Source organism: Sebastes umbrosus, chromosome 2, assembly GCF_015220745.1.
Source record: "Sebastes umbrosus isolate fSebUmb1 chromosome 2, fSebUmb1.pri, whole genome shotgun sequence".
NCBI classification, from domain to species: domain Eukaryota; kingdom Metazoa; phylum Chordata; class Actinopteri; order Perciformes; family Sebastidae; genus Sebastes; species Sebastes umbrosus.
This window is the reverse complement of record NC_051270.1, coordinates 29,107,967-29,131,995: the sequence shown is the minus strand read 5'-3', so window position 1 is coordinate 29,131,995 and position 24,029 is coordinate 29,107,967. Positions and strand designations below refer to the sequence as shown.

General features: G+C 39.9%; 1 protein-coding gene across 4 annotated transcripts in view; it reads right to left on the bottom strand.

Moving 5' to 3' along the window:
• nedd4a (NEDD4 E3 ubiquitin protein ligase a) overlaps window positions 1–19,120 on the bottom strand; it is a 34,560-nt gene extending 15,440 nt beyond the window's left edge. The window contains exons 1-6 of one of the 4 annotated variants that reach the window (XM_037795455.1): window positions 18,804–19,120; window positions 14,872–14,945; window positions 13,592–13,636; window positions 12,836–12,914; window positions 12,693–12,731; window positions 11,849–11,902 (exon numbers count right to left, since the gene is read on the bottom strand). In XM_037795455.1, coding sequence (XP_037651383.1) covers window positions 11,849–11,902; window positions 12,693–12,731; window positions 12,836–12,914; window positions 13,592–13,636; window positions 14,872–14,945; window positions 18,804–18,851 — 339 coding nt within the window. In that variant the 5' untranslated portion in view covers window positions 18,852–19,120. Of the gene's footprint in view, window positions 1–3,444; window positions 5,297–11,848; window positions 11,903–12,692; window positions 12,732–12,835; window positions 12,915–13,591; window positions 13,637–14,871; window positions 14,946–18,803 lie in introns of those variants that run through there. The other 3 variants (XM_037795463.1, XM_037795448.1, XM_037795441.1) reach the window with 3 other exon arrangements.
• Window positions 19,121–24,029: the final 4,909 nt, after the last annotated feature.

The window sequence follows — 24,029 nt, the reverse complement described above, 5'->3', positions numbered from 1 at the left end:
AGCAGCTTGTGAAACCTAAACGTCTGAAGAGCTACGCAGCGAAATGTTAATGGAGCAGGCAAAGTGTTTGATGATGAGCCATCCTGATCAGGAATGTACGTACACATCTGAGCAACTATTCCATAAAATACGTTTTGGCACTCATGAGGCTGCCAGAGCTGCAGAGACTGTGTTGGATTATCACGACAAAGTAATGTCAACGCTGTAAAACGAGGAAGTTTTCCACAGCTGAAAGCATTTGCTGTCACAGCAGGAGGCAGCAACACCAAGTCTGATGGCCTGTTCACGTGTTGCGCTGGTGGAGAATGTATGACCAAAACATATTGATTTAACTCTTAAAAGGAACAAAGAGGTCATTTTGTTCTTGGCTGCTACATTTCTGTTTTTACGGCTCAAGCCCAACAGTTAAACTTGGTGTTGCTGTGCTCTTTTCATAATGGGTGAGTGACTTCTTTAAACCACATGTTATCACTTCTGAAGGAATCTGAAGGCTTGAACAAGGAAATGCACCCCGCCACCACAACCACAAACACTGTGGCAGCTGCACAAAACTAGCTGAGGCTATCAAATCTGGATGTAGGTCATGTTCAACTTAATTACACAGGAAATTAAATCATAGTTAAATTTGGGCCATTTTTACTACATCTTGATTCTTGTTGGGTTTGTTCAAAATACGGCAGAGTCATGTTTTCACCTTCCTTGTGTGATGTGGTCACGACTGGTTGTTCATTAACTGGTGAGATGAGGTATGCAGGGTTACGAGGGTGCTGCAGATAAGAACGGCAGACCTGGAATTTTCAGAAAAATTTCCATTGTGGAATTTTTCCTGCATCACCACGGAAACGTTCAACTATATAGTTTATCAGCTTTATCTTTCTTTATGTTGTAATATTTGAAAAATCTTAGTGAACCCTCCACAGTAGTTTGTCTCTACCACTGCTAAAATTAACAAAGGATGACACAGTCAGCCCATATAGGGAGAGGTAGACTTTGTAATATTTTGAATTGTTATAACTGTTTATTTTTCCCCTTTTTTTTTGTACAGTAGTAGATATATTAAACGGTGTTGTTGGACTGTTTGTAGGCACGAGGTGAACATCTTTACTGCTGCTGTAAAAGGAAAGTCATTTGTGAGTACAAAGTTCATTTGGCCATATTTAGTCAGGATAAACACTACCCATTTAAAAAAAAAAAAAAAATGCTTCAATTTCTAGGGTAAAAGGAACTCATACGTATGTTTTAGTTTTTTTAAATGTGCTTCCTAGTTATTTGACTTATGATATACAGTGCTTATTGTGTGTTAGGGGTGTAAGAAAATATAAAAAATATTGAGTATCTTTTTTCTTTTATGTGTGTGTTTTCTCTTTTCCATCGTGATTTGTTACATATGGAGAAATGTAAATATTGTACCTTTGAATCTTGCATACCATATTATACATCTCCACCAATAAAACGCGTTTAAAAAACAAAAAAATAGAGTATCGTGCTGTTATGTTTTGTGATACTGTATCAATTCTCAAAAATACTGTACTGATTTTTAATTAATAGTTTATATGCTAAGATTAACTCAGTCAATACTTTATTTTATTTTATTTGCAAAGAGCTGCTCCCTCTGAGTGTATGTGCCCTCTCAAAGTAGTGCTATGATGTTGGATGTTAAAGGGACTGTGATAAATGCAAATGCAGATCCCACTGTTCAGATTGTATAAAAAATACAACCTTTTTTTACTCAGATTTTATGCATATGGTGGTGGTATCTTTTTTATACTATGATAGTTTCCAAAAAATTGATTTTAAAAAGTCACAATATATCACCTTGCTTACAGAATCGCAATAAATCACAATATATTGAATCGTAGTTGGGCTGAATGATTTTGAAAAATATCTAATTGCGATTATTTTGACTGATATTGCAAGTCTGTAGAATATGATGAGTAGGCCAGGACATCTCTGCAGCACGACAATATTAAATTTAAAATGTTATTTTGACACGCGCCTCCTGCGATTTGAAAATTGTAGAAGGCCATATTGTGACTTCAATAAAATTTGGATTAATTGTGCAGCCCTAAATCGTAACCCCTTTATCATGATACGTATCGTATCGCCAGATTCTTGCCAATACACGGCCCTATATGAGTGTGAATCCCATTGTTGTGGCCCCGTTGTGTGCCGACACGGTCAGAGTGTAAACAAAGGTGTGTAGTATTTGATGCAGACTTTTAAGAGGGAGATGTGTGATGTGACACTAAATATGCACGAAGGACTATGAACATCGACCCTCACATGAAATGAATACACTTGATACTGGTATTTCACAGGCATTTTAAAGTGAGAAGATAAAATCTAGACTTACAAAAGCAAATTTAGATCTTTAAAAGTAAATGGACTGGCTAATTAGGTAAAGAGGAGACCTTCTCACTTGACAACCTGCTAAATGCAGGGGGGAAGGCTGACACCTAATACTTCACAAACACTGCCTGGCAGGGGGACCCATAGGGAAGGGAACGCGCCAACCTTTTACTGGGAAAGGCTCACGCTCCCATCCTGCCTACATTACATTACCCCCACCCCACACACACACACACACACACACAGAGACACACAGAGACACACACACTCTATGTCCACAGATGGCTGGCATGACTGCGCTGCTCTAGTATCATGCTGTTAAATTTGAATCCACGGGACTGGGCAGTGCTACAGACCACCAGACTATCTGGAGTCAGGGGGAATATTTCAGAGGCACTTTATTTATACCAGCAAGGGGCACTGCTTTTCCCACCACTAAAATTAGCCCGGGTAAATACTTAAAGTCGATTACTCATAGCGCTAACAGAATAGTAAAAATGGAGACCTATTCTAAAGTTGAGCACGTCTTCACACACACTAACAAACAAACGAGACCAAAGACGGGCAACTTTTCCTTCTCATTCATGCTTTTTCTTGGAAACCGATATGAAAATGGATTTACTGTAATGTAACCGAAGCCCCCTGAATGTTTGTCCACATTGGGCTTGTTAATTGCATGACTTAGCTGTAGCGATCTTCTCAGTTACTGAATGTCGCTCTAGCTTGCGGTGAGCCTAATGGCTGACCCTGAGTAAACAGAAGTTTTAAGGATTTGAATGGCGAGCGGTATAGGAGAGCAATAATAGCATGAAGCCAACATGTTAATGTATTTGTTATTCGCAGTATTCAGGACAGTCCAACTTTAATTTCACTGTGCATGAAAGCAGAAGTCAAAGTGTGTCACCGGAGCTGTCAAAGCGAAGCAGTGTGGAATCTACTTGAACCAGTTAGACAACATTCTAGCCGACTCCACAGTGTTGCTCCATATGTGTCATGTAAATCCTTCATTGAGAGCTGTTTGCCTCCTCAAGTCATTGATAAGTTTCAAGCCTTTTGGAGCATCAGCTAGTTCCAATGAAGAAACTTAACACTCACCTTGGTGTTTTCAACCGGGCTCTGTGGTGTGTTATTCCCTTTGTGGCTTGTGTTTACATCAGTAACAGAGCTAGGCAACTTAGCTGGGCAGAGAGGAGACAAATGAATGTGCACATGTGGACAGTGAGGACTACTGAGTTTTGGATTTGAAACGTGACATGAAATTCCAGTGTTAGCGTAGGGCACCTCCAGGGAAAAGCTCCTTTGTATGGCGCGGTGACAATGGTTTTCCTCGGGCCTTTCCTGGCCTTTTCCTGATGAACAGGCCTTTTGGTTTTTCTCTGACGGTTTAGTCGAGGAGAACGGACATGCAGAGGTACTACGATACAGTTTTTTGCAAGGGTTGCGTTCACCCTCGGTGTGTGTGGCTGGGTTAGGAGCCTCGGGATATTCCACATTGACTGTAGCCGTGGTTGTAGCTCCCTTCCCGGACACCACTGGTCTCTGGTGGGCAAAGTGCAGCAGCACGCTGCTCGAGTGACGATTAGATCTGTCTAGAGTTGACGACAGTTCCCTTATTTTACTCCTGTCCTCCATTTTGCCTTTTGGTTCATCCTGTAAAGGAATATTAAATTGCACCATGTGTTTGGTGTCCCTCGACTCGGCCGAGCAGCTTCCTTTTGGGAGACGATGGCCACTTGCTGCGGTGGCGGTGGACTCTCTGCAGTTCACGTCCTCGTCATCTTTTGAGAATTCGCTGGCAGACGTCTGTAGAGATGACTGGTGACACCCCCTCGCCTGTGGGAGAGCAGGTAGAGCCACTGGACTGACTGGAGAAGCAGGTGGGGTGCTGCAGGGGCTCTTTGGGAATATAACCAAGGAGGAGCACCGTCTCAGCGGCACCTTGGACTTGCAGCAGGGTCGACTCCTCTCCTGGGTGGTCCGGTGCTTTTCTGAACCCTCTGGCTCAAAGATGCTGTTGCTGCTACAGTACCCGGCATCGCTGGCCATGCTGCTGCTGCACGAGCCTCCGTCAGAGCCACTGCCTGCTCCTCCTTCACTGGCCGCCGGGTCTCCATCCTCTATACTGCCATCCAGCTCTCCGCTGAGCTTTCCACAGGGCTGCAGCGAGATCTGCAGAATGCTCTTCTTATTAAATCCTCCTGTGTTCACCCTGGGTATGAATACTGAAGAGTACCGCTGTAAATTAGCATAGTCTGGTGACAGAGGAGTCACCTTCAAGTGGACAGAGCTGTGCGCCACACTCTCTGCGGGGCTACGAGCTGACACACTGACTCCTCTCTCCTCACCATGGCTGCTGAGGCTTTCTGACAGAGGGTCCGTGTTGCTTCTCCTTGACGCAAACTGCAAACGCAGCCGACGTGCCATTCGTTTAACTCTCTAATCCCTGCAGCGTCGGCGAGAGCTGCATGATCAAACTTGCTGGTAGGGAAAAAAGGAAAGCAAAGCAACTGCTCCCAGCTCTGCTGTGTGATCACAATCATTAGCGGCTGTACATAGCCAAAATAGCTCTGGTGACAACCTACATTCCTCTCCAGGCTGATCTCAGCTTTTAGTCAGAGGAGGTCAGTGGTTCTGTTTGGAGACATGACCCAAACATACGACCTTTGAAACAAGAGCAATCCCGGAGGCTAGCCCCTTTAAGGAGCATACGGAAAACAAAATCACACAAAAACTTTAAGGACAGAGCTTCCACTGCTGACCTGCTTTATAACCTTAGCTTAGCTTTGCTGCTAGTCAACTGCACCCCCCGAGTTCCAGCCAGATTAATATCGAACACCTCGTGTCTGTTCTAGCCGCCTCACTACTGTTCAACCCTTTGGAGAAAACAACAACATGGTAGTCCTCTACGTTGCATCTTAGACTGAAGCTCTGGTAAACTGTTACATCTGCCTCAGGCCACTCACTCAAGACTCTACTTCCTGCCGCTGCTATGCTTCTAATATTTCTCAGTGCCCCCACAAATATTTTTACCCACTGCTATTGAATTACAGGAAATCAAAAGGGAGTGACTTTCGACATAATTCTGTGTCAAACGGAGGACTGCGTTGCAAAATCACACAATAAAAACCACCATGTCTTGTGAAAATATGCGGTAATAATAAAAATGAAAGTGATTGTAAATTGCAAAACCCAGTAAACTTATTTCACACAAAACTAAAGCAAGAAATATATTTCAGAAAACGTTTTTTTTTGCTTGCGAAGTAACAGAGAATGTGTTTAACGGAGATAAAGTAAGCTGTGACATATTATCTGCCTGCCCTACAGATAACACAAGCAGATGAGGACGAGCTTCGACAGTGACACCACACCTGTTATATGACACTTCATGTAACTGTCAGTGCTGCTCTGATTTCCTCTCCGTGGCTGTTGACAGGCCCATTTATTAATGGCTGCCTATTGTGAGTCAGGCTGGCCTATTTCAGGGCATCGTCCAAATCAGTTTCAGCATAAGGTGTAATAGTAAGAGACACAGTCAGGATAAAGACATGATTCACTGCTGCAGCTGCCTATTTCTTTTAAACCAACATGACAAACTACCAGGAAACCTCGTGATTGGCTATGAAACACCCATCTGGCAAACAACTGATTGAATTGATGGTGGTGCATAGGCCATAAGATAAGATTGGTGACTCACACTACCCTATTTATGCCAAGTAATACAGTATGTGGTGTAATAGGCCAATAATAAAGCAAAGCCGGCTGTGGTATACACATTGAATGTGGAACGATCAATGTCAATCAGCAGGTGCAGCTGTAATGAGCTACGCTAACGAGTTGCTAAACTCTACAACCCCCCCCCACCACTGAGTGGCAAAACTAATCTGCTATGTCTGCTGTGAATTGTGAGATCTGGAGCAACACAAAACACCATCTTGAAAAAGTTGATAATGATCTGTACTGAATTACTGTTGTGTATTTTACTTTTTTTTTTACTTTCACTCTGGTGGACTCTTTGGAATCTCGGAACCCATCGGCTATCGTTCTGACGACGGATAAGCCTCTATGTTATATTAGGGCGGTCAAAGTTAACGCTAATAACGCGTTAACACAAAATTAGTTTTAACGCCACTAATTTCTTTAAAGCATTAACGCAATCAATCTTTCGGAGGTTGTAGCAGGTTGAGTTTTAAAGCTAGAGTGAAGATACTGGCATATGAAACTAGGAAACCCAAGGAATCCATTGGTACCAACCAGGTCATACTAGTTTGTCATAAAGGAAGTTAAATAACGCTCCAAACTTGCGCTACATTTTGGTGAGGAAAAACTGGCATGGCCATTTTCAAAGGGGTCCCTTGACCTCTGACCTCAAGATATGTGAATGAAAATGGGTTCTATGGGTACCCACGAGTCTCCCCTTTACAGACACGCCCACTTTATGATAATCACATGCAGTTTGTGGCAAGTCATAGTCAAGTCAGCACACTGATACACTGACAGCTGTTGTTGCCTGTTGGGCTGCAGTTTGCCATGTTATGATTTGAGCATATTTTTTATGCTAAATGCAGTACCTGTGAGGGTTTCTGGACAATATTTGTCATTGTTTTGTGTTGTTGATTGATTTCCAATAATACATTTATATATACATTTGCATAAAGCAGCATATTTGCCCACTCCCATGTTGATAAGAGTATCAAATACTTGACAAATCTCCCTTTAAGGTACATTTTGAACAAATAAAAAATGTGATTAATTTGCGATTAATCGCGATTAAATATTTTAATCGATTGACAGCCCTATATTATATATAATATATGTATATAAGGAGGCAAGGAGCTATATTTCTGGGGGTTCTGGTTTAGCTAGCGGATATCAAGACCAAGACTTCCTTTTCTGTGCACTGCTCATTGTTTATAGTCCGATTAGCAACTTGAGATGCGAGACTGGAGTTTGAGTTGAGAGTCGACGTGTACGACCGGATGTTTCAAAACTCACCAGTTTACAAGCTAATTTTAAACCAATAATAAGCAAAATCATCGTCAGACGATAGCCGGTGGGTTTTGAGACTGCATTTCCACCAATGCGTTCCACCTCTTTTGCTCTCCACACGGACTGTTTGCCTGCATTCAACCAAAGCCTGCTCGAACATGTTTGGTCAATACTACTCGGACTACAAACGGAAACGAGAACGCTTCCAATGCCGAAATCTTGTCCTGTCGCCTACAGATACTACATGTGAATGCAGAATCTGTTTTCAAGAGATCACTCTTTGTGTATGTTTACTAGATTAATTTGCTGTACTTCCTATGGGGACTGATGATAATTTATTTTTTCCATACATGAAGTACGATGTAACTCATTTGATAGCTAGTCTGTACTTTTGTGACTGTACTAATGTGTTACTGTACTAATACATTTTTACAATACCTTTGGCTTTACGGAAACTCGTCATTTTCTGATTTGTATTTACTATCATTGAATTTGTTGTCCAAATACTGTTTTCACAGTTTCACAATTGCTTCCAGTAAAAACTTCCAATGCAATCCACTGTCTTCAACCCTAATTGGAAGTGTGTTTAGCTTGCTGCATAGCTGTTCAACTCAATGCACTGAACAAAGCCTGCAGACATGTAGATACCTTAAAGCAGGACTTGTTGGTCTGATAAAGATCAGCTGGACATCTGGTTGTCTGTGGACAGATCTGAGCACCAGGACAGGTCTGAACCAACTTTTATTTTCAGAGAACAGTGTTTGTGCAGTCGGTTGCACAACAGCTCTTTACCAATGCATCAGTGTTTTCTATGTGAATTCATGATGGCCATTCATTCAAGGGGGAGTAACCATGGCAACTTCTGCATACGGGGATGTCATGTGCATACCCTCTATTCATGCTGTCTCTGGAAGTGAGACAAGGCCTGCTACACAGACATCTCTATGCCAGTGTGTGATCGCAGAAAGGAAACCTTAGAAAGAGTCTTATTTCGATTTGTATGTGTCTGATTATGAATATGTCATCCACTGGGAGTGTCTTCCAGGAAGGACTACACTGTTAGATTATGGGGTTTTGCCTGGAGCCCTCCTCTCCTTCACGTTCCTCATTCACATACCAGCTTACCCTGCTCAACAAGCAGCAGAAGTGGAATAATAATAAAAACACTATGTGAAAGATTAAACTGTGTAACACAGTAATGATTAGGACTCATTATACAGCAAACAGCACATTTCATATGTTGTAAGGGACAAACCAACAGAACCAGTTTCATTCTCAGACTCTGCTGCTAGCAAGACAAAAAAGAAAATCTGCAAAACATGGAGGCGGAAATCAGACCTTTCCTGCATTTCCTGCTCATTCTTGAGTGTCAGAGCAGCAGTGACACACATACACACACACACACGCACACACACAGAAACACTTTCACACTGCTGACACACCCTCCACATTTTAACATACTCCACCTGGAGCATGACAAGGCCGCATTGAGTCAGTCACACCCAGGTTCATTTGACGTAATGACACATTCGAGAAGCATTCAGCCAAACTACAAACAACAAAACAAGCAAAGAAGAAGCTAAGTTTATGTGGACGATATGTGCATTACATGTGCCGAGTACGTGTGGACTGTATGTTTTTACTTATTCTGTATTGTGTCCTGCCGAGGGGAATGTAGATGAAAATCAAATGTAAGCCAGATCTTGTGCAACACGTCAAACTGCAACATCTGTTCAAAGTTGCACAAGCTGCTTTATAAACAACCAACAAAAACCACAAAGCAGGACAAGAGAAGGGAGTGTTTCATTCTCACGGCACAGCATTGTTAGTTCCGTGCAGAACCACGTAGAAATGTGACATGGTGGATTTCTAGGAACAAACTCTTACTAATGGTTGTCTGACACATAGCTGTGCACTGACTTGATTCTTCTGACAGTCTAATGTGCAGCTTCTTGTTCACTGAGCAGACTCTACCAGTTTGGACAGGTTGTTGAAGCAGTGGGAGGATAGGGCAGGTAGAGATATGTCCTCCAAAACTATTAGAACTGTAACTCAGTGAGAAAATGGCAAGATACGTATATTTAAATAACTACTATATCAACTACTAAAAACACCAACATTAAAAGTTTATAACTTCTTTTTGCTACAGCAAGTGTAGAAAATAGCTTAACCCATTTGTGCCTGCAACTGAAATGATTTCCTCTGGTGAAAATGTTCTCTGGGTTTGCCTAAGCACAAATCTGAAGAAATGTTCATAATCGGTCAAACCGTTTGGCTGAAAAGTGACTTTTTCTGATCATACTATATGTTTGGGTAAGTTACGCAGTAACGTTTCCTTTAACCCCACCTTCCAGCCCTCGGTCTGGGTCTCAATCACATGAACGTAGGAAGGAAAATAACTCTGGATTGAGCCATTACTGCACTTTCCTGGGGGCTTGGTTTATATCACATACAGATAGCACAGTTAGCAGCAAGTCTCAAACAGCAGTGGTGCTGTCATTGCGGTCTGACTGCTCAGGTGTCCCAGGACCTGTTGTGCAGAAACTAGGTCAGCTGCTCCACTGAGATCAGGCTACAACCTGGCATTCCCAAAAGCTTCAACACTGCTGTGTACTAACTGAGTAATCAATAAGAGAACACTGCGATCTATATCTCAAAACTCAATCTACCATCACACAACAAACCAAACCTCAATTTCTTATGCAGCTGCTGCTACACACAGTAACCCTATACATTTGTGTCATAACTGAAACTATTTAGCAACATGTCACTTCACATGATACCTCAATCATCTACATGATATTCAACACTCAACCTGACATACGACTCTTTCAATCTCCATCCACACTTGTAAACAACAGGCGTTAGGATGCCCTTAAAGCAGCCAGATTTGCCCATATTTACAGCTCGGAATAATGAGGGATCCCGGTTTTCCAACAATATCTCACATGTCAAGGCAAAATAAGGGCGGCTGTATCGGGCAGACAAACCAAAGTTAACCTTGCTCTGGCTGGAGGATACCCTCAGAAATATGACACATTGTTTTATGGTATACACACACATGAGGTTACGAGAAAAAAGATGATGTTCTTACATCAAAATATTTGTTAAAAGTTCGTCTGCAAATCTCTCAGTTTTTAATTTCCAAACATTTGTGAGACTATTTCCTGGCTTGAACATATGTGGGCTGTGTTCAATATGCTGAGTGTGTTACAGGTATTAACATTACAACTATCAATTAAGATGTGTCCCTCTGTAGAAGAAGAGCAGCTCTTAAGATTGATTTCAAATACTTTCTGTTCATTATCAAAGCTTTGTTTAGACCAGTCTACAGAGCCAGTAGTCCTGTCAATGTGGAGCCTGTCCAGCGCTTTTAAGCATAATACAGTTAAGAAAACACTTGGCCCCATTATAATAACAAACTGTCATCTGTTGTGTACAGCAGGTTGGATCATGACATGGCTGTTTTCGTGTGTACTCTGTGATAAATGTACAAAAGTGCAATAAAAATGAGCTTTGGTGGAAGGCTACACAGTATATTTTGTTTTTCACCTCAGGAAACAGACGTAGACACTATCTGTAGTAGAGGTGACCGCTATTCTGTCTTTCAGAGGTTGTAGTGGGCTCAGTCTTAAAGCTAGCGGGAAGATACTGGTATCACATGAAACTAGAAAACCTAAGGAATGTTATGTTATCTTGTTGAGAAGAAGGATAAATAACGCTCAAAAGTTACGCCAAATTTCCGCGTAGAAAAATGGCCATTGTCAAAAGGGTCCCTTGACCTTTGACCTCAGGATATGTGAATGAAAACTCTGAGATGAACAGAGTGAAAGCTGTATCTTATTAGATAAAACAGATATTGACAAACTGCATAATTTGCAGCTGAAAGAAGGTAATATATCACAATATATCTTATCGCAATACTCGGCACATTGCAAAATGTTTAAAATGGCAATAAGGTCGTATCGTGACTTAAGTATCATGATAATATCGTATCGTGATGATTGATGTGATGTGTGATTCCCACCCCTAATCTGTAGGTGAACTAGAGCTGCAACAATTAGTCGATTTATCGACCGACGTATCGGCAACTACTTTGAAAAATAAAAATAAAAATACAAAATATTCCCTTGTTCTTTCTTCTCAAATGTGAGGATTTGCAGTTTTTCTTTGTCTTATGTGATATAAACCTGAATATCTTTGGGTTTCACACTGTTGGTCAGACAAAAACAACAATTCAAAGACATCTTCTTGGGCGTACAGACTTACTGTTTTCTGACATTTTATAGACCAAACGATTAATCAAGAATATAATCGGCAGATTAATTGATAAAGAAAATGATCATGAGTTGCAGTGAACCAAGCCTTCCACACTTGGAATCCACCTACTTTCAGTGAACATCAAGACGCACTTAAACAGAACTAGAGCAGTTCAAAAGAAAGATTTGTCCAACACAACAAGCTACGACTCAGAAATGTTCACAGAAAGGTTGAACATAACTAAATAACTTACCAGGCGGTTCTCATCAAACACCTCCAACAGCAGACGATGCTTCCTGGGATCAACCTGAAACATAATATAGACATTACAATCAAATCACTGAAATACTGTTTTCAACAATAAGCCATGGACAACAAAGCCAACAGCATGACTTTTAGCATTTTATGGTTAAATATGCCACAAATGATCTCCTGGCACGTACATGTAAGTTCACTACAGTAAATATTCACACAACATAAGAGATGAATAGATTAGGGCTGTCAAAGTTAATGCGATAATAACACGTTAACGCAAATCGATCTTTCGGAGGGGGTAGCAGGCTATACTAGCTTGTCGAGAAGAAGGTCAAATAACGCTCCAAACACGCGGTAAATTTGGGTGAGGAAAAACTGTCATGGCCATTTTCAAAGGGGTCCCTTGACCTTTGACCTCCAGATATGTGAATGACAATGGGTTCTATGGGTACCCACGAGTCTCCCCTTTACAGACATGCCCACTTCATGATGATCACATGAAGTTCATCATGGTCAAGTCAGCACACTGACAGCTGTTGTTGCCTGTTGGGCAATATTGGACAATATTTGTCATTGTTTTGTGTTGTTAATTGATTTCCAATAATAAATATATACATACATTTGCATAAAGCAGCATATTTACCCACTCCCATGTTGATAAGAGTATTAAATACTTGACAAATCTCCCTTTCAGATACATTTTGAACAGATAAAAAATGTGCGATTAATTTGCGATTAATCGCCATTAACTACGGACAATAATGCGATTAATAGCGATTAAATATTTTAATCAACTGGCAGCCCTAATTTTAAAAAGTTAATTTATTTTAAGTTTCACTTACTCTGAAAAAGAATTCTTCATTCCATTTTGGGTCGAGTGTCTTCATGTAGCACGAGATGGGAAGGAAAATAAAAATTTAAAAATTAAAATAAAACAGGAGTCCACAAATAAAACAAGTGTGAGTGCAGATGTTCACTCGCTCACCTTTTTTATTGTTTTAGTCTGAAGACTTGTGATTTCTCCGTTGATGGGGTCATAGAGGGACAGTCTTGTATATGGATCACTGCAGGACAAAGAGAGACACAATTAGATTCAGGTCTGGCGTAGACATCCATCTATAACGACTGAAACAGTCATGATCTACTTTCAGTGGTTTGTGTGGTTCATGTGTGGCCATGAGTTCCGAAGGAGGTAAAACACTTTACATCATTGTCTGCTCAGATGAGGCACTGCATTCAGACCCGAGAAACATTAACATAATGGTCCCAGCTACTCCATGCTTGACGCAAAATTGACTGTAATTGTTATTTTATGATGTTCTGAGGCTCTGTGACGGGAATTAAAACCACATCCAACAATCATATCACATTATCCATTACCCAATCTAGGCCCGCAGCAATGTTATGTCATTAGTAATATATCAAGTGACGGGTTTTACATTAGAGTGATGGTGATACAGCAATTTTGGTTATGACATGAAAAAATAAACATATAGTAAACATAAAGGCACCACAACTCTTGATAGACGTCATTGTCAGATTGCATTTAGAGGTTATGGGGAAGCAAACATTTAGTAACCAAGAATATTTAAAGAAGACAAACAAGGTGTGAAAAGGCAGTGAACAGGGCATTAAGAGGATGACATTTGTGTATTTGGAGAGCTTTTTTAGGGCTTTTTTTTAGAGTAAAGATCCCCAACAAGATGACATTATGCTGTTCCCTAAGCTAATTAGCACTCACCAACTCATGCTCTTGGAGGAAGTGCCAGCTTTGCAATTGCCAGGGCTGTTTGTATAGAAAATACCAGAGAAAACGTTTTATCTGAATGCTCTAAATACTCTTTTTAAAGAACTTTAAGAATTTTCTCTTCTTTATTGGCGAATGCCTGTTGTGAAAACTGCAAACATTTAATTCTCAGCCTTTACACACCCAATCCTTCCAAATTACTCCAACTATACAAGAGAATAAATAAAAACTCAACCAGAACTAAACACTCAAATCATAACCCAAGGTTTTATTTAATTGCTAAAAAATATAGAACATATTAAATTGGGTCTTAACAGGATTTTGGAGGGAATGGCGGACTCGATCAGAATTATGAAACACAAACTGATTCATGGTTCACTGGAAGGTGGCTGACGTACATGTGCTGTTTGTTGTGGAAAAGATATTGTCATCATCTTCCTGTAGTCTACACAGTGGTTTAGAGGATGCAATTTCAGTTCTGACTGTCCAGCTTTATAATGAAGAAAACTGACAGGAAATGGAGACTGCACATACACAGGAAGATGATGACTTTGATTTTACAGAAAAGTGAAAAACTTAGCATCGCATGAGCTAACAAATCTCTCTGAAATTGACAGAAAATGAATCATCAACAATTCTGAATTAATTTAAGTAAATCGTCATGAAAGAAAACTCTGGTTCCGGCTTATCAAATGTGAGGATTAGTTGCTTTTCTACAAATCTGTTTGGGCTTTGGGCTGTTGGTCGAACAAAACAAGCTATTTTATGACGTCATCTTAGGGATTTGGGAAATTGTGACAGATTTTTTTCACTATGATTAATTGAAAAATAATCAATTTTAGATTCATGTGGAACCAATAGAATTAGTCATTTAGTGACACATTTGATGGTTTTACTTCTAAATTGTGAGAATTTGCTGCTTTTTTATGCTAAATGCAGTACCTGTGAGGGTTTCTGGACAATATTTGTCTTTTTTTTTTCTGTTAATTGATTTCCGATAATAAATATATACATACATTTGCATAAAGCAGCATATTTACCCACTCCCATGTTGATTAGAGTATTCAATACTTGACAAATCTCCCTATTTCCCTATTTGATTTTCTCCATATTGCCCAGCGCTAATTTTAGGACTGCTGATCAGAAAAAAACAATATATTTGATGTCACAATTGTTTAATGGCGAAAATGACTAACAGGTTAATCAATAACTAAATCTATAGCCTTTCTCATAAGTTATACAGTACAAGGAAGTGTTAACTACCTACAGCTTACCTGGCTCCGAGGATATCTTTTTTGGCCAGCCCAATTCCACCAACGACTTTCACTTTTAGGATTCTGGATTCTTCCTGAAATAATAAAAGATGAGTTTATGAATACGATAACGACAGAGATGATGACAGAGTACTTGCCATCACACATAAATCACAAACCAAACAACATATAGACATAATAAAAACATAAATACCTAAAATCTCAAAACTATAACTTCCTGGTAATATTCTGTACATGGTTAATGCAAGTCCAGTAGATAGTGAATATTGTCTTGTGTTGGTATGGTAACAGAGTGCTACGGGAATGAGTAATACAACCCCGAAATGAGTGAGCATTTTAGCACTTCCTGTTCCCTGGTCTCAAAGTCAACGGGTTTTTTGAAAGGGTTTTCAGTTAGATGCCTGAAATAAGGTCTGTGGTTAACACAAGCTGAAGAGATTTTAACGTTTTGTTCTACGACATAAAATACATCAATCAATACCCCACTTGGGAATTTTGAAGCTTTTAAGTGTCTTAAAAAAAGCGGTTGCTAACAAGTGGCTAAATGAGATTACTAAACGTCATCACGCCGACTCGTCCGCCTTTACAGCTTCGTGGTGTAATCTCACGCTCATGAGACCGTGATGTAGTTTGTTTATAGCCTAACTTTAGCTTTTTACTTCTGCCGATTGCATTCACACTTCAAAAATCATAAAAGCTGTGTTCATTTGCGGAGATTATATTGCTGAACAAAACGTGTAATCATAAATGTTTGGTTGCGATAGAGTTTTTTTTCTGCAATATCCCAAATCACATTGGAGTTTTGTCGTGGGAACCAGGGCGATGCTAACTTCCTGGTTGGCCTGCAAAAATACGTCATCCTTGGAGCACTCTATGTGCGTCACTTAGGGCTGCACGATATGAGAAAAATATGTGATATGTAATAACATTTTTGAATATTAATTCAACAAATGGCTTGTTGAATTAAAAAAGTTAAAGGAAATTATTTTTCTCTTATTGAACAAATTGAACTGAATACAAAAGGCACAAATACAAAAAGAACGCTAATTACATTTTGCAGTTTTCTACTGATACTCTCTTTCAACTTACTCAAACAATCTTTTGCAATGTGTTTATCGCACAAGTTGACAATGCGATGACGATAAAAGAAATCAATATATTGTGCAGCCCTAGCGTCACTAGATAAATACACACAGGCTGGAGTGGATTAATGCACAGGCTGGCCTCGGCTGCAGCCTAGGGGCCCCATGTTTGCAAGGGTCCCGGATTGGCCAGATCATTTTTAATTATTTAAATGTACTTCAGAGAAAAAAATACCAACTTTGACCCCTATCTTAAAAAATGAAGCAGCCGATTCGTCACAGCTACTGGACAGAATAGCGGCAATATGTCAGAAAGAAAATATGATCGCGGAGCACAAAAAACAAAAAGCACTATGGTTGAAAGAACACTGTGACCAAGATCCATGGATGTATAAAGAGAACTGGACACAGCGTTGGGGGCGGGCCCCGTTCATTCCTATGAAAGTCGTTCAATGGCGCATGAAGCCGAAATGGCTTGACTTCCGACTGGAAAAGTACCCGGATCTTCCAGCAATCTTCCACATCCTTTGGGCCCAAGGAGCAGGCACAGCAGCGTCTGCACGGTCACGTGGCTCGGTAACAACGTCACGCTGTGGTCACGGCTTGCTAACTCGGCCTCCCAGCCCTCGCTCCAGCCTCGGTCTGGGTCTCATTCACATGAACGGAGGAAGTGAAATAACTCTGGATTCAGCTATTAGAGGATTTTACAACTTTTAGGACCAAATGATTTAAATAATTAGAGTGTTCATACACAAAGTTGATTTACCTGAAAAAAAATTATCCGCTGACTTACAGGCGTGTTCTTTCTCAACATAAGTCTATGGGAAAAGTATTTTTTGGCCCAATGGCATAACATGACGGATATGGAAGTTGTTTGGCCACTAAAAAACATTCCCAGCTGCTCCGGTCACATGTCGATGTGTCCTTGAGCAAGACACTTAACCCCAAATTGCTCCTGAAGGCATAGCCATCGGTGTGTGAATGAGTATTTAGATTAGATCCTGATGGGCAAAGTTGGCACCTTAGCAGCCTCTGATATCAGTGTATGAATGTATGTGTGAATGGGTGAATGCTGACATGTAGTGTAAAGAGCTTTGAGTGGTCGGAAGGCTAGAAAAGCGCTCTATAAATGCAAGTCCATTTACCATTTACTAAAGAAAATCCCTATATTGTTAGATATTTCAAAGCTTAGAGTAACTTCTGTCTCAGTGTGTGTGTGTATGTTCTCCGAGTGTGTACCTGTGAGCCGTGTAACATTCTTAGCACACTTTTACACATGGTATGATGAGAAGGGGGCCACACAGAGAGTACCCTAGGGGCCCCTGACCACGTTAATCCGCCACTGCACACAGGTATGCTATAAACATGGAAATGTACTATAGAATAGCAAAGGTATTGGATCATAATATAATAATAGTAAACAAATCTCCTATCTAGATGAATCACTATCACATGCTTGGAGTGCACGCCCCCCCAGTACAATCAGGGTTTACAGGGATGATGTAACATCCTGACAACAGTTGGCAGAGCTGCTCATTTCCCATCAGACCCCACAAACACTCACTTTATGCTTCTACACTGATCAGATGGTGAATCACAAGCAGATTTCACAATCACTCACACTGATTTTGATGTAATGGACACAACTACAGGCCCTGTATAACACTGGTACCTGGAGGGAAAGTGGGACTGTTTTAGCAAGATAATTCATGTCTGTGGTCGATGCCAGCTGGCTGTGTGTGTTTCTGTATGTGTGTGTGTGTGTTTCTGTATGTGTGTGTGTGTGTTTCTGTATGTGTTTGTTGAGTTGTGTGTGCGTGTGTGTGTGTTTGTGAGTGTGTGTGTGTGTGTGTGTGTTGAGTTGTGTGTGTGAGTGTGTGTGTCTGTCTGTGTGTGCGTGTGTTGAGTTGTGTGTGTGTGTGTTGAGTTGTGTGCGTGTTTGTGAGTGTGTGTTGAGTTGTGTGTGTGTTTGTGAGTGTGTGTGTCTGTCTGTGTGTGTGTGCGTGTGTTGAGTTGTGTGTGTGTTTGTGTGTGTGTGTGTGTGTGTATGTGTGTTTGTGAGTTGAGTTGTGTGTGTGTTTGTGAGTGTGTGTGTGTGTGTATGTGTGTTTGTGAGTTGAGTTGTGTGTGTGTTTGTGAGTGTGTGTGTCTGTCTGTGTGTGTGTGCGTGTGTTGAGTTGTGTGTGTGTTTGTGTGTGTGTGTGTGTGTGTGTGTGTGTTGAGTTGTGTGTGTGAGTGTGTGTCTGTGTGTGCGTGTGTTGAGTTGTGTGTGTGTACGTGTTGAGTTGTGTGTGTGTGTGTGTTGAGTTGTGTGCGCGTTTGTGAGTGTGTGTTGAGTTGTATGTGTGTTTGTGAGTTGAGTTGTGTGTGTGTGTACGTGTTGAGTTGTGTGCGTGTTTGTGAGTGTGAGTTGAGTTGTGTGCGTGTGTACGTGTTGAGTTGTGTGTGTGTGTACGTGTTGAGTTGTGTGTGTGTGTACGTGTTGAGTTGTGTGTGTGTGTACGTGTTGAGTTGTGTGTGTGTGTTGAGGAAGCAGAGAGGCGTTCACTGCCAGGCAGCCTGTTGTGTTTCCTGGCTGAACAAAAAGTGAGCAGCTAAAGCTCTGTAATGTGGATATAGCATTAGCTGAGAAGTTGATCAATTACATCGATTTATCTATCAATAAGTAACACATCTGAACTAACACACACGTCTTTAACCCGCTGGTGAGTGAGTTATCTCACAGTGTGTAGTTAGCCTGGTTAGCTTAGCTTGTTAACTAGTGAGCCAGCGTCGCGGTCACATGAGCAGACTCGTTAACAGCTGGATGTGTACAGATGTGATGTGTGCTATACAGCAGCGTTACTTTACCTCATCTGTCGGAAGTCCTCGGATCTGTGGAGGAGAAAGTGCAGCCATAGTATCCTCGCCCTTCTTCCTCCCGGGGTCGACAACAACAAGAGGAAGAGGAGGAAGACAGCGGTCCGGTGAACAGTAGAGTCTGGTGGTGTTTAGTTTCTGCTCTATTCTCTCTCTCTCTCTCTCTCTGTGTGTTTACGAGCTAGATACCGTGAACCTGACCTGCTGGCGAGCTGTGACACCGTCGTCACTCACTCTGTATCCATCCTCCTCTTCCTCCTCCTCCTCCTTCTTTACCCCCACCTCCTCCTCTGTTTCCTCCTCCTCCTCCTCTTGTTACCTTCTTCCTGTCACTGCTACAGCCTGATGAAACCCAGAACCACACCACTGAGAGGGGCACTGAACGCACCATCAGTGTGTCCCTGACTGTGACTCTGATGGTGATGATGATGATGATGGGGAAACAACAACAATGTGAAATTACAAGTAAAAGTTGTGATTAATTAAGAACTATCAGCAAAAAGGCAGTGGTGGAATGTAACTAGCTCAGGGGTCAGCAACCTTTACTATCAGAAGAGCCATTTTAGGCAGAAAAACAAAAAAAAAACTCAAAACATTTGATCATTGTGATGAAGGCAACACAGTTTATAGTTTAAGTATATAGTATATAAGTCTAATGCAGTGAGGGCCAAACTGCAAATGTACTACGGAGTATTAGTGCCACATTGAGGGAAAAAACATCTGAGATTTACAGAATAAAGTAATATTTATTTATTTATATAGTAATATTATGAGAAAAAAGTCATAATATTACGGGAATAAAGTCAGAATTTTAGGAGAAAAAAGTTGTAATATTAAAAGAATAAAGTGGTAATATTACGAGAATAAAGTCATAACTAAACGAGAAAAAAAGTCGTAACATTACGAGAATAAAGTCAGAATTTGAGGAGAAAAAAGTTGTAATATTACAGGAATAAAGTCGTAGTATTACGTGAATAAAGTCATAACTTTACAAGAAAAAAGAAATTAACACATAAAATTACTACTTTATAATATTATGACTTTATTCTCATAATATAACGACTTTTTTTCTCGTAAACTTCTGACTTCTTGTAATATTACAACTTTTTTTCTCGTAAAGCTATGACCTTATTCTCGTAATATTATGATTTTATTTTCGAAATATTAGAATTATTTTTTTTTCCTCAATGTGGCTCTAATACTCCGTCGTACCGTCGTACATTAGACCTACAACAGTGATAAATAAAAATTAAAATGTAAACAAAAAACTGGCAGCCATGTTGAGATCAAGTTGAGGAAATACCAAGCACCGCCCACCAGCCGGAGCACAGCCAATAGGAACGCTCTCTCTCTGAAATGACCTGTGATTGGCCAAAGATTATTTAAAGCCTGTAAACAGAGCCATGAGGAGGTGCAGAAGTCTAGTTTTCTCTCAGAACACTTGAATTACAATATGCTGAAAGGTTATTATGGGATTTTTGCCCAATGATGCCAAAAACGTTCTGCCTACTGCAGGTTTAAGTACATATTTGAGGTACTTTACTTGACTTTATAGATTTTATAATTAGCCGTAGCTGTGTAATAAGTGGCTACTTACTACCCCTCCGCTTCGTGCCGGGGTGCCCCATCGCCCTCTTTGGGTTTATTTCACAACAATGACCGGCTCGCTGTATATTATCCTTTACATAACATACACATGATGGTGTAGACACAGGCCTCTTATCACCCAGTTTAACACATAAAGTAAAACAAAAAAAAAATACTTAAAAATTAGGAAAACTAGAGCTTTAACTGCTGCTTAGCGTCTGCACCCTCACATGTCAGGTTTGGGGTGAAGAAGTAATCTAATAGCTTGGATTTATTTGTTTTTAACAGATAAAAGCCAGGTGCTTTCGATGTTGAGTATGGATAACTCTTTAAAATAGCATGTCATCTTTATAGATTGTGCACAATCCCACAGGTGTTTTCAATTATTCTGGCTAATTAAACTCCTGCACAGATGCAGTCGGGTGGAGTAAAGCTGGGAAAAGGCCTTTTTCCCAGCAGACATTTTGTCTTGTCATAGCAGGAAAATCACATGTGTAACTAATAGCATTAATGATGGCTCTTTTATATCTCGGTCTTCCAGTAAGCCATGACAGTGAACCAGTATGCAGAATATAACCTAAATGGAAACTTCCCTTTATTAAGGTTATTTATTCTCGCTGCACTTTTCCTGCTATGACATGTCAAAATGTCTGCTGTGAAAAAAGTCTATTAGTTGAGGTCACCGATACAGTGGCATACAAGTTAATGATTGCTGTTCCATTCCCTGAACGAGAAGGAAAACAGATGATTATACACTAATGAAAACATAATTATGAATATTATATTCAATTTCTACTGATAGATCCCCGAAATGTTATACACTGGACATTTAAGTAACATTTTTAATGCAAGACTTTTGCCACTTTTACATAAGTAAAAGATCTGAGTACTCCACCGCTGACAAAATGGCATTTTGTGTGACATTTCAAAGGTGAAGAACGTGTTCCCCGTGCAGGCAGCTCCAGACAGTCTTGTCAAGCCTTACATTTTGCTTTGATGCAGATATTAAAGAAAAACTGATTCCAGGATACTGATGCACTTAAAAATGTTTATTAGTTTTAAAAAGTCTTTAAAAACCAGTATCAACAAGCACTTCCCCTTATAAAAGCACTTGCTAAAATGCAAAAAAAGAATCCCCTGAACACTGACCACAGCAACGTAACAGTAGAGATCAGCTCTGAACCACGTTCAACAAAAGGAAGGGTAACGTCTTCTTTAAACACAAACTAACCAAATAAAAGCTTTGTTTGTTTCACAGACACGGTAAACAGAAACTAAAACATAAATAAGAAACGTTTGTCTAAATTGCTCAATATTAAAGTATACTCAAAATGAGATTATATTTTACAATGATATAATCTGCTTTTACAGTAGTTAAAGGTTTTCAAACATGTATAAAACACACTGAAAGAGATTCAATGTACTGCGTTTGCAGTACTTCATCACATTAATATTAAACCATATAATTATGGATCGTCTCATTTCCACATTTTAAAACGTGTGCAAATATTTTCTGGGATAATTTTCTGCCAAAATCCAGTTCTAAAAGGTTTTGAATCTTGTTAAATTTTCTCATTATTCACCACATTGGACAAATCGTCTGTTGAAAAAAATAAAGAGTACTGTATATGATACGTGGTAATATGCTATGACACTTAAACCGTATGCTACAGAACATCATAACAGTGCAAGTCAGATTATTGTGATTCAGACTATATGGTTTGCAAGGTTACATCCTCTGTACAAACAACACACGCTAAATAAATAGTGAAAACAGAAACACACTGAACGACGGGCACACCTCCAGTCTGTACAACAAATAAAGCTAGTGTGACCAACAGCACAAACACACTCTCTCTAATGCTAACACAGAGAAACAGAATAAATTACAGTGCCTCCATAAAAACATTATTTACCTATTGGTTTTACAAAAGCATCAACAATAGTAAACAAAGAAATCCTGATGTATTGATTATATAAATAAATGTTTTTCCAGTGCTGCAACCGTCACCGATGTTTCACTTCCTTCCCATTTTCTTCACATTACAGATTGTTATGGCTGTTATCAAACATAACTCAGCGTATCACCAAAGACCTTAGTGCATGTTATTGCAGGTTACATTTAACAAAGTTAGTCTTTGGTACGGACGTAAGGCTCAGAAACCAAAACCCTCAGGGAGCATGACTTCTTTCCACACAGCTCATCATCATGAGTGTAAAACGAGACTTTCACATTTCGTCAGTGATTAGCTGTTAGACTTTTTGATTGAAATTAGAGCTGCAACGATTAACCGATTAGCTGCCAACTATTAAATTAATCACCAACTATTTTGATAATCAATTAATCGGTTTGAGTAATTTTTTAAGAAAGAAAAATTCTCTGATTCCAGTTTCTTAAATGTGAACATTTTCTGGTTTCTTTACTCCTCTATGACAGTAAACTTAATATCTTTGAGTTGTGGACAAAACAAGACATTTGAGGACGTCATCTTGGGCTTTGGGAAATACTGATCGACATTTTTCACCATTTTATGACATTTTATAGACCAAACAACTAATTGATTAATCGAGAAAATAGTCGACAATGAAAATAATCGTTAGTTGCAGCCCTAATTGAAATCCTCAGGCCAAGCAGTGAAACGTGTTCTTCCATTATCCAAACCAAACAGTGCATTTATGTAAAGAAACACAAGTATTGCAGATTGCCAGTGCAGTATGATGAGTGCTACATTGGGAAATAAAGCATTAACTTCTGCTAAATTTAATCTACTTTGTCCATTTTTATCATTTTCAGACAAAAACCTTCACCTCTGGCTCAGAGAATAATTTGCACACAATAAGGAAAATGGCTCTCATTATATCCAATAATTTTTCTTTTATATAAGAATCCTACTTTGAAAGTGCAGAAACCCCACATTCATGGGGTTTAGTTTAATTCTTAGGTAAATAATTTCTTTTATAAATTTTCTCCTTTTTTTTTTTATCTACAACTGGTTAAAGGAGCAGTGTGTAGGATCTGGTGGTATCTAGCGGTAAGGTTGCAGATTGCAACCAAATGAAGCTTCTCTCATGTGCCAAGTGTGCAGAAAAACTACGGTGGGCGATGCGAAAACGCAAATGGTCCTTTCTGGAGCCAGTTGTTGTAGGTCATTGTAAGTCATTTCGAGAAGAGCCAGTGGGAAGTGAGTGGTGAAGCGAGAGAGAGCGGCGGCGACAGGAACGAGTTAACATTATCGTCTCCGGCCCGAGCAGGAAAAGTTAACAGAGTTTGGAGTTTTGCAACATGGTGGACTCCGTGGAGAGGACCCGCTCCCTATGTAGATATAAACGGCTCATTCTAAGAAAACGAAAACACGACGATTCTTAATTTCAGGTGAATATACTCTAAAGAAAACATAGCTATGAATATTATATTCAATTTCTGCCAAAAGATCCACCTAAATGTTACACACTGGTCCTTTAAAAGTTGAGCCCTCATCTTTCGCTGCTTGTTTTCTTAATATATCTCTGGATTTAACAGTTAAAGAAATGTCATGCATGTAAATTAAAGGGCTTCATTAGAGTTTCTACAACTTTATGATTGTACAAGACAATTACTTTTTTCAAACTTTTGTAAAATGTGACTTGAAA